Source organism: Capricornis sumatraensis, chromosome 14, assembly GCF_032405125.1.
Source record: "Capricornis sumatraensis isolate serow.1 chromosome 14, serow.2, whole genome shotgun sequence".
Classification (NCBI taxonomy): domain Eukaryota; kingdom Metazoa; phylum Chordata; class Mammalia; order Artiodactyla; family Bovidae; genus Capricornis; species Capricornis sumatraensis.
In genome coordinates, this window is record NC_091082.1 from 39,879,638 (window position 1) to 39,890,795 (window position 11,158).

Consider the following 11,158-nt stretch of genomic DNA (forward strand, 5'->3'; position numbering starts at 1 on the left):
GGCTTGGAAAACCAGCGTCAAGTTTGGAATCTGTGAACACCCAACTGCTTGTTGCGTGTTCTTCCTGCCAGTCCTCTAATAATCCCATTACATGATCTTACAGGAAGTAAAATTAGTTTTGGCTAGTAAAATATTTCACACTTGCCAAGCACTTGAGAAGCATTGCCACAAATTCGCATCAGCCGAAAAATATTTTGAAAAGTAATCAAGAACTTTGAGACAGGCACTGTAGACAGCTTGCACAGCATGAAATCTTCAAAAGTATTCAGGCATACATAGAATAAGAACAGTTGAAGCTTGCTTGAATGACAGGATAATCATTTACCTTAGCTATTATTAAGGTACCCTTTTAGTTGTAGTTAAGAGATGGGAGAGTCATGGTCAAGAAAAACAGAAGATTCCAACTTACTGGGTTTTTTTTTTTTTTTTGAAAAATAAAGCAAAAGATAATGTGCTGATTTAAGTTTCATCTCCTTTTCCTTAGTCTGTCCATGTGAATGTGCTGTGTGGAAGAGTAAAAGGGTCCAAGTAAATGTGTTCCAGTGATTCCAATAGGTATTCCAAATTAATTGCTGCTTGTACGTTTAACAATTGTTATATTGGGCTTCCAGGGTCTCACCTTAACTAGAACTCTTAAAAAAAGACGGGAAAGGGAGAAATTAGTAACTAGGTGGGTAGATCTATCTAATTAGAAGGGAAAAAAGTTCTGATAGCTCCTTTGTATACCTGAAATGTGAAGCATATTTAGTAGAATGTTAGTTGGTGGTCCTCTTGCAGAGTGCAAATAGAGCCAAGTCCTTTTAAGATTATCTCGTTCTAATGGTTCAAAATCCTTCCGTTTAATGTTCTTTATGTTTCAACACCCTACTTGTAGTTTAAATACTTAACAGTATTCTAATGCAGAGAGATCTAGAATGCTTATGTCCTTGGGTTCCCACAATCCTGCAACTATGGTAAACGCACAAATAAGCAGTTTATAAAAACTTGGAAAACCATCTTTTGGATAATGAAGTGATGTACATTTATATCAAAAGTCCATTAAATCAGGAATTGAAATCTAAGACAAGGACTTTGATTATGCTAGTTCAGAAGCATGTATGAAGCTTAGAAGAAATTATCCTCACTACATACTTCAGAATAATGTGTTTTGGTGAAATGAGAGGACTTGGGTGCTACACTGATGGGAAATAAAAAGATCAGGATTTCCTCAGTGAAATAGTTTTATTCTGTCAAAACAGTCTCTTCATGGCTTTTGAAGAGCAGACAGCTTGGAGTAAAAGGTATAATTCACAATCCTTTTATTAGAGAAAACCATAAACTAGGAAAATGTTTTTAAAGCAGGCTTAGAATTTAGATAGTAAAACATGTTTCATTTCACATGACTTGTCCTCTGGGCCTAAGGAGGAACATTTTAATGAAAATTCACCCTGTAAGAAACCAGTTTGTGTTGATTTGAATATCCTAAGGGTGGGCCATAAAATAGATGTTTCCTAACTTACAGAACTCTGGAAGTTATTCTTAGAAAAAAGGTGGAACAGGTAACTGCCCATGTGAATATAAGTGAACAAGAGAAACCTTTGACTTTATAATACAGTCAGTGGTAGTTTTCTCAAGACAAAAATACAAATACTTCGGAAGCGTATAATCTCTAGAAAATAAAAGGCGAATGCAGTGGTCGAAAAGACTCATAAAATGTTTGCAACACTGATGAGTAGCGCCTACCTTATAAACTTTGAAATGTAATACTTTGAAAAATACTGTGTAAGTTAATTTGTCCCTGAAGCGTCTCTTTTCAGGGAAAATTTACGTATTGAACTTAATGCACACACACAAAAATACCCTGTGTGAGATACCAGTATTTGGGTGGTAGAAGATAACACTGACCTGATTTGATGACCAATGGACCATATTTTTAAGATGCTTCCAAAAGATACTTTATTCTAGAGGACCATTAAAAACTACAATTAAAACAATCATTGTACTTTTTCTACTTTCCTCATTAAGGTATTCTGCTTTCCCAAAGTCATGTACCTTACATGACTTAAGGGGTGCCTTAATCCCCATCCACCAGATTTTTACCTAGGAATAGAAGGATTCAAACCTTATTTGATACCTAGCATTTTGCTGAAAAGTGTGCATAAACAGGAATCCTGAATTTATTATATAGACCTCCTCGCATTATAAAAGTGAAGCAAAGGGAAACCAGCGATGGAGTAGAGGTACGTAGACTGGAGAGATGCTTGCAACTAATGGTACTAGGGATAGTCAAATTTGTTGGCAAACTTGCTCAATATAAATCAAGTCCAGAGAATAGTTAATCTTAAAAACCCTGAGGTTCTTTTATTGAAAGGTAAAACAAGGAAAAAGGAGGGGTGGGGGGATGAGGGGGACTGCATAAAGCACTTCAAGATAGTAGGTATGATAGATGAGCCACAAAAAATTTTAAACCTACTAATGACGACAATTCTATTTTAATCAGCTATTTAGCTGGTACCTACTGCTATATCACGTAGTGTGAAAAATCGGATTTAATGGAATAATGAAGCAGTGCAGCTGAAGCCTTCATGTGGGCCTGGAAGGTAGGTTACTCTTTCAGCTTAAGTGTGAAAAGCATGTAAGCTTCTGGATGAGAGGGATTAGTGAAAGTTTAATAATTCAACTGACTGTTAACTGCTTTATGCCAGACACTTTATTGGGAATGTAAAGATAAAAATTGACAGGGTTCTTAGCTATAGTCAGTGACCAATGAAAGTGTCTACCACTGTTGGTGTAACAGATGAAACAAACTAATATGAGAGCCTAAATGAGATGATGAACCTAATTCTAGAAGTTGGTGAGCAACAGGAAATAGGAAATAGGAGAAGGGCACTCTTAAGTGAAACGGAAAGTGAGCAGAGGTGAGTTCAGTTCATGATGAGCCAGAGGTACACTGGCAGTAGGATTGGCAGCATTTAGCAGCTTGAAGTGGGATGGCAGAGTGGAAGATTGGACTGGAGGAACCAGAAGTGGAAGTGTCAGGATCAACTTGGAGGCCCTATTGAAAGTGTCTAACAGCAGTGTGTGACACAGGCCTAGAGCGTGTTATGTGGTCCAGTAGTTCATTTTGTATCATCCTAGTAGAACAAGAAGAAAATGTGCTAATACTGTAAATTTATGAAATGACATTTGAAAAGTAATCCAAATAAGTATTTAAACCTCTGTTTTTATCCAGGTCTCCAGTTTGTGCAGTCTGTCTTCTGTGAAAATGAATTAACCTTGTTACTGGTGAAGGCCTTGGAAATTTTTGCCAGCCAAGAGATTTTTCTCTTAACTTGGGGTAAGATTTAATAATAGTGTGCTAGAGCTGGAAGGGATTTAGTTACTTAATCAATTGGCCTGATTTTATGTTACATGTTATTAAAATATGATCAGTTGTCATCAGTTTCCCACCTATCCCACCCTTTAGAACAAATGGCTGTCACATCATGGAACTGTTCACATAGTTATTCAGGTCAATTTGAATAATGTAGACTGCACTGAGCTTTGATTTATGCCAGTAACAGGAGGCAGGTGATCTTGCGAAACTTGGTTCTCCAGTCAGTGTCCAAGGTTCTCCCTGTGGTGGTGGCCAGATAATTAAGATCAATAAAGATCAGAACAGTGGTCCCCAACTTTTTTGGCACCAGGGACTGGTTTCGTGGAAGTCAACTGTTCACCTCCTGCTGTGCGGCCCAGTTCCTAATAGGCCGTGAACCAGTATTGATCCTGGGGTTGGGGATCCCAGATTTTGTCTACATGCTTGACAGTGTCACTCATGATACGGATGGTATTTGATAAACCATAAACACATACCCTAAGCCGTAAGAAGGTGGGCACAGGAGGGGAAAATGGTACTTTTCTCATGAAGTGAACTGGAGCAAGCCCTACCTCTCCTAAAAAGAGGCACAAAATAAGAACAATGTAAGAACATCTTTCTTTCTCTATTTAGTTAACCATGATGATCAGTAGGCCCAGGAATAATGCTGTAATTCTATCCACCAGTGTTCATTCCTTAACCAGGAAGGCCTCTAAGCTTGTGTTTTAAGTATTGATATTTACTAAAACCAAAAATGGATGAATGAATGAGTGAATGCTCTGGGCTTAGTTGGGTGCTTTTTTTTTTTAATGGCAGTCAATTTATTATTATAAATGTCTTTACATAATGGAACAACATGTGTGTAATTTTGCAATTCTTCCTTTGCACCACACAAGTTTCAGAAGATATTTTTATGCATGCCATATGCAAGTTTAAATTCTACTTAAAAATAAAAACCCTGCATACTTCCAAGAAATATTTAGAGCAGCTAAAAAAATCACATTTCCTTTCTGAGAGATAACTCACCTGTTAAAATGGGAGAATACAGTCAAGCAATGGGTACATTTTAAAAGTAACAATTGGAAAGCGATGATCCATTAGTTTCAAGTCTGATATAAAGTCTCTGATAGAGATCAGAAAGTATCCCTTCATTTTTAACAGGGTACAGTAATGCAGTTGTGACTTGTTTTTAAGGCAAGTTTTAACATCCAACTGAGATTTCTTGAGACAGGTGTACTCACTGCTTACTATAAGGAAACACTTTTCTAAGCAAGTTAAACACAAAGATTATTTGAAGTGAGTCCATCATGCTATACGGACAGTAGATACAGAGCCAGAATAAGTTTGTAAATACTGACATGTGTAAAAAAAGACTGCAGCTTACACATACTTTATTTACTTGATTGAAAGCTGTCTTATGGTACATAAAACGTTCTCTGTAGTTCATCTCAGCTTTGTTCACAATGAAGTGAATTGTATCTGGGTTTTCTATGCTCAAGACTGCTCAATTGCCGCTGCTGCCGCCATTGGTCTGTTTTCTTGCAGGATCAAGGTGGGTACTTTCGTATAAAATCTTGTTTTTAATTCCTTCTCTGGCAAGTCTTTCCTGGATTCTTAGCTTTGCATAATTATACCTACAGTGGAACCTAGTAAGGAGAACATGAATAAATTACCAATACCATACCTATGGGAACTAATTTGAAATTTTTAAAAGCTTACAGATGACTGTCAGTGGTACCATAGGCAGGGATGAAGTGAGCATTAGGATAAAAGGTTGAGGCCTTCCTAAATGAAGTATAAACCCTGACATGACATTAATGCAAGTGTCTGATGTCACATTCATCTGTTCATTTGACAAATGACACAAAACACATGTGTATATATACATATTTAAAAGATTAAAGGCATTCCAGCAATATCATTTTGTAAGATAATCTTCAGTAAGGGTGGGAATCTCCCAGTGGGAGATTGCTGCGTATAGCATGTGCTTTGGAATTAGATTAACCTATTAAAATCTTCTTGAATACTTAACACTCATACCAGCATCCTAAAGTCACCACGATAAATCCTCCTACTCCAACGTCACATGATCTTCTAATTCTGCCTGTCGAAAGGAATCATAAACACGAATCGGGATTGTGATACTTCATCTAGAACAAAACTGTAAACACACAAGTGTTTTATACATGAAGAAAAACAGATATACTCACTAGTTAACAAAAAATGTCCAAGGCCAGCCACAACAGATCCTAATGAGCCATATAATACCGAATCCCGTGCACAGGGAATGTTTTCAACATCTAAAATTCCTAGGAGTTTAAAGGGCTAGGAAAAATAAAAGATTACATTGAGTAAAAGAATATTTTACTTCAGGGTGGTTTGGCAAAGATTAAAAACAAACCATCCTGCTTTGGTATCTAATATGAATGAATCTAAAATGTAAACCTTGAGAATTTGACCAGAAAGTACTAAGTAGTAGAGTAAATTACACCTGAATAGATTATGGTATCATGCTTATGCCATAATTTGTTAATCAGCTGGTTTGGAGATAGGGGCATTACATTATTTCATGAGTTTTTTAAATATCTATGGAATCTCTTGGGGATTTGGCTATCACTGAAGGTAAAAAAGCAGCATAATTACAATTTGAGAAACAGATGGGAAAGTGAAATTGTTCTAACCATGTTACTTATAATATTTAGTATACTGTTTTAAATTCCTTTAAGGATGACTGCAGATTTTATCTGTTAACTAGTAACAGCACTTCAGTTTTGTTTATAATAATAAATACTTTGACAAGTCCTTTGTCTGTTTCCTTGCCTGTGATACGAAGTTGCACTTGATTTTATTTCTTTGTTGAAGTACATAGTAACCACATCTAGATGTGATGAAAAAAAGTGGAAATCTAAGAGGGTTGGATTTTAGTCTCAGCTCTGCCACTAACTTCTGTAACCAGTAGGGTATTATTTTTTATTTGGCCTGCAGTCTGTAATGAAGGGGTTTGGCTAGGTGATAATTTAAGTTCTTTCAAGTGCTAAGATGGTTTTTAAATTCTTTATACAGTCTGCATTGGATTTATGGATTTGTTCTCCCTCTTTGAAAAATACTGCCACTTTAAGTGTGACATTTTCAACCTGACGTCTTGTCGCTCTCACTGTACTTTGGGGTTGGGGCGGGGCAGACATTTCTTAAAGTCACACTCAATGTTTTGCTGCAGCACTCTTCTATTCATTTGGGGGAAAAATTTTTTTTCAGTAATGTAACTTTTAAAAAGGAAGTCACTTGCCCATTGTTAGGAATGAGATGATACCTAGATGGTACTATACTATAAGGGAAAAAGAAGACTGGATTGAAGAAATAGGGAAAGGACAGTGAAGGGCAAGTTAGATTCAAGGTTGAAACATAAAAGGTATTCTTGACTGTGTTTGCTTTGGCTAAAGCTTTTGCAGAAAAGACAATGTGACTTGGTTCCTAATAAAGCAAAAGTTATATACTCAGATCACTGTTTTTTTTCTGCCTGTCCCCCGCCGCAATATGTTTGAATGCAGCAGGTGCTTCTCAAAGTTGGCAGACTCCAGTGGAAGGCTCTTCAGTACAAATCTTCGTATACAAGAGGTTGAGATTTAACTTCTGGGCTTTTCATTTAATTTAGCCAAAAAAAAAAAAAGATTGTTCCTTACCTTGAGGTCAAGAGCCCAGTGGCATTTATGGGCCCAGAGGGGAGGGTGTGAACTGTTCTGCAGGTAGGCCGTTGCCCTGGGTGAGGAGAGGGTGCTAGAAAGACTGAGATTGGGGGTGGTAGTGTTTAATGTCAGGTCTTAGAAGCGAGACCAGCAGCTTCTATCAAGGGAGAATGTTAAGATGGCTTTCCCATTTACGCAGAGAATGAAAGGAACCATTAAGTGTTAGCCGCAGCATGCCAGACACTGCATATCCCTACCAAGACAGCACAAGCTCTTTCAAGGCATCTGGACCTTTTCATTTGGATTCTCCTCCATAATGGAGTCCTAATGTAACCCCAGGATACACCAGAATGTGCCAGCTTTTGGTGGGGGGGGGGGGGCACTTGGATAAAACGATCAAGTGCATTTCTTGGCCAGGTGTGTCAGTGGTGGCAGAGTGGAAGCCAGTTTGACCCTGGAAGCCTGTCATTTTCATTGGAGCATTTAACCCTTCCAAGGTTCACATATAAGGAGTGACAGAGTTAAGGACATAACTGTAGATCTGCCTGTGTGCTTAAGCCCCAACTGATGCCAGACTTCTCCATGGAATTCTCCAGGCAAGAATACCAGAGTTGGGTGGGGTGCCGTGCTCTCCTCCAGGGAATTTTCTTAGGTCTACCTGCAGGCGGGTTCTTTACTGGTGCCACCCTGACTCAAAACTGGGTAAGGATATACTGAGATTTTTTTCCCCTTTCCTAGTAAGAGAATTGTCACAGCCTCCTGATAAATCTGAAAGTTAGACCAGTGATGGCTTAAAAGCAAATATAGAATACTGTAATAAAAGTCTTGAGTTTCTACAATATATGATAGTATCTGAACTGTGAGTCTCAGAAATGGAAAGAATCTAAGCCTGAAGTCCTCTTGAAGTAGTTCTACTTGTAATGTTCAAGGGATTTAGCATTCCTTTTATTCCCTAGTGAAGTGAAGTTGCTCAGTCATGTCTGACTCTTTGCAACCCCATGGACCGTAGCCTACAACGCTCCTCCGTCCATGGGATTTTCCAGGCAAGAGTACTAGAGTAGGATTTTCCCATCCCAGGGATCGAACCTGGGTCTCCCACATTGTTGGCAGATGCTTTACCATCTGAGCCACCAGGGAAGTCCTAAGTAGTCTGCAAACTTAAGGCTCACCTGCTATTAACAAAGCCTTTAAACATAGAGATTATATGTTAGGGTAAACGAATATTTTAAGCTTAAATTTAAAAGGGTGACTTTACCAGCACACCTTGATGGAATTAGGAAAGCTCAAAAAGAAATTTCTAAACCAGAATGCCAATTTAATGATTTACAGAGAATAAGCCAAATTAAAGCTGCTTCATTTTCCACCGTTAACATGTATCTGCTCCATCAGTGCTCGTTTGCCTTTTATTTTCCAGGAGGAGCTGGCCCTACTATTTAAAACTAGTCCTCACTGTGCAGCTGATTACTCTTAAGGACTTTGCTTCTAATGGTTATCCCTTACTTTAATTGCATTATTTGTTTTTCCTCTATTTAATAATCTCCAGTCTAGAAATATACAAATTACCCTCTCAGCACCGTGTTCCCCCAAGCCACCATCCCATTTTTCTGCTCTTGACTGCAAGACAGAGTTACCAATATCTGCTTCTGTCCACTTAAAAACCTACCCTGCTTTTAACGCAGTTCAACAAGACATCCCCTACCCTCCACTGAAAGGGCACCACTGAGGTCTTAAGAGCCATTTTCCTAAATCCATCATACTTTACATCTCTGCACATGTAGCACAGATAATCATTTGACTTTGGAACATGTTCTTTGTTTCGCTTGAAATACAATATTAAAATGTTCTCTCATTGAATTTTCTTGTTTTTCAATGGGTTAAACCACCATCATGACCCTAAAATGACAGCAGTTACCTCCTATCAAAGGTAAACAATCATATATACAAGGGATAAAGAGGCCCACTGAAGATCCCAGTGTCTTCACAAAGCCGTCTAGAATTTTGTGTTTGAAGTTAGATGCCTCTTGAAATACTCAAGTGTCAAACAACGGTACCTTTTGTTCTACTAAAGTGTATTCCAAATGGCATGTGAGACACGAAAAACAAAGGCACCAAGACAGACTGGCAAACTGATAATAACTGTGGAAGCAATTTATCCAACGTTTGTTCATAACCATTGATGATCTAGGCCAAATTTATTGTTAAAATTTTATTTTTTGGTTGAGCCACGTCACATGTGGGATCTTAGTTCCCCAATCAGGAACTGCACCCCACCCCCCACGCCCCCCGCACTGGAACCTGGAGGGAAGTGTCTCATCTAGGGCAAATTTAGATGGAAAATTCCCCAGAGCAGCAAGAACACTGAAGAAGCAATCAAAATTCTCAAGCTGAGCAGATCCAGATCTACAGATTTGGTGCAGTGTGGCAGAGTGGGCCTAACATAAATATTTGTGACTAGCTGATCCAACGTTAATCTCTGGTTTACGAGGTATAAAATTTTTTCTTTCTGCGTATTTTTTATGAGCACTTAATCTGCATTTATATAAAAATTGGATTCCTACTCTTAAGGAAGGCAGGACATAAATTAACTTCCAGTATAATGCTGTAATGATAACAGCTATGTACAAGGTGTCAGGGAGATGAGGACAGAAGCACCTCAGCTACCTTTGGGGAGTCAGGAAGCCCTTGCCAGAGATAGCCCTGTTGAGCTTTAATACACTTGGAGAGGAAAGCATGACAATCACAGAGACTGAACAGTTAAGAGTTAGGTGAGGAGCTTTATATGCTTCCCAGGTGGCACTGGTGGTAAAGAACCTGCCTGCCAATGCAGGCGATCTGAGACTCGGGTTCCATCCCTGGGAGGGCATGGCAACCCACTCCATTACATCACAGATCGAGAAATTCGATTTACCCTGAAAGCAATGGGCTACTACAGCTGAGTTTTAAGCAAATGTAAAATGATCCATTTTACAGGGTAGTTCACAAAGACAACTGTCGATGATGGGCTGAGAAGGCAAAGCAGGACACGAATGCAAGCCAGCGAAGCTGTTGGTTGCATAGAATTATGCCAACTCCACGTGGTTGACTGAAAACTAGTTAACGGGGAAAAATCGCAAATCTTTTCATATGATCCTCCTGCTCTGGATATAAATTGACTCGAATATAGCAGTGTTCATTTATCAGCATTTGCCCATTCCTCCATGTTAAAGTATACAGCCTTAGCACCTGTCCTCAGGGTACTTTAAAATCACTATTAGCCAATTACAATATGAGGCGCCTCTCAGCAAAATTTTCTTTCCACAGGGACGAGTCTTGGGGCCTGCAGTAAGTTATCGGTATCGGTCCTCTCATCCTCCTAGTTTGGGTCACTTGAATCGTGTCACGATAAAAATGGGCTGTACGACTGCAGAGAAGCTAATGACACGTGCTCCTATCTAGGGCCTCCCAGCTTCAGAAACGGTGTCCTTACCGCACGCCCGCCCGCGTACCCCGCCACCCCTCGCCCGTCTTCCCCGAATTACCTTCCCCTTCCCGGGTTCCCCGGGCTCCGGCGCAGCCGCCATGGGGACTGTCAGCGCCGCTGCCCCGCCCCGCCGCCGACGGCCGCCGTGGGCGGACGCCCGCCCCGCCCCGCGCCTGCGTCCTCGCTGTCCGCCATTTTAGGGAACGTTTCCCAGTCTCCTAGGCGGCAACACCGGCTTTGCCGGTTACCTCGGGTGCGGCCGCCATTTCCTTTGTTCAGTTGAACGGATCACGTCTTCACCGGGGCTTTCCCCAGGTCGAAGGCCTGGAGAAGAGGCGAAGGAAAGCCAGGGAAGCAACCATGCACCCACGCTCTTGGCACTCGAGGCTGCGCCTTTTCCCGCCCTTGCTCCTCCTCCGTCTCCAACCGCCATTTCTAACCGTCGTCCGCGCGCGTGCTCTCGCTCGCGTGCTTGGACGCCGGGCGCGTGCGGCGGGGGCGGGCGGGGCCGCGCGGAGGAGCCGTGCGCGCCGCCGCCGCTTTGTCCTGCGAACGGGAAGCCCCCCCCCAGCTCACGGCCCGGAAGTCGGCCCGTCCTGGCGTGCGGCCCGCGTCCCCTTGATGTCCTTTGTCCTCCCGCCCCGGGACGAGCCCGGGGCGGCCCTGGCAGCTCCACTCAGC

General features: G+C 40.8%; 1 protein-coding gene and 1 long non-coding RNA gene across 3 annotated transcripts; one reads left to right on the plus strand and one right to left on the minus strand.

Moving 5' to 3' along the window:
* The first annotated feature begins 453 nt into the window (after window positions 1-453).
* On the plus strand, window positions 454-6,701 carry LOC138090349 (uncharacterized). Its single transcript, XR_011145870.1, has 3 exons — window positions 454-555; window positions 2,480-2,579; window positions 3,212-6,701. It is a non-coding gene; the product is annotated as an uncharacterized lncRNA (long non-coding RNA).
* COX20 (cytochrome c oxidase assembly factor COX20) lies at window positions 4,149-10,886 on the minus strand. Of its 2 annotated transcripts, none has more exons than XM_068985862.1 (4): window positions 10,726-10,886; window positions 5,545-5,659; window positions 5,375-5,438; window positions 4,149-4,980 (listed from the first exon to the last, which is right to left on the minus strand). In XM_068985862.1, the coding sequence occupies exons 1-4, from the start codon at window positions 10,741-10,743 to the stop codon at window positions 4,839-4,841; spliced, it is 339 nt and encodes a 112-aa protein (XP_068841963.1). In that variant the 5' UTR covers window positions 10,744-10,886; the 3' UTR covers window positions 4,149-4,838. The 2 variants fall into 2 exon arrangements, with proteins under 2 accessions (XP_068841963.1, XP_068841962.1); XM_068985861.1 differs by lacking the exon at window positions 10,726-10,886 and adding an exon at window positions 10,536-10,588.
* Window positions 10,887-11,158: the final 272 nt, after the last annotated feature.

Excerpts from the sequence above, each read along its gene's own strand:
- COX20 (XM_068985861.1), bottom strand. The coding sequence starts at position 10,577 with ATGGCGGCTGCGCCGGAGCCCGGGGAACCCGGGAAGGGGAAG. Across the intron at positions 5,660-10,535 it reads GGGAACCCGGGAAGGGGAAG|CCCTTTAAACTCCTAGGAAT; the intron begins GTAATTCGGGGA and ends TATTTTTCCTAG. Across the intron at positions 5,439-5,544 it reads TGGACATTTTTTGTTAACTA|GCAGAATTAGAAGATCATGT; the intron begins GTGAGTATATCT and ends TCCTTTCGACAG.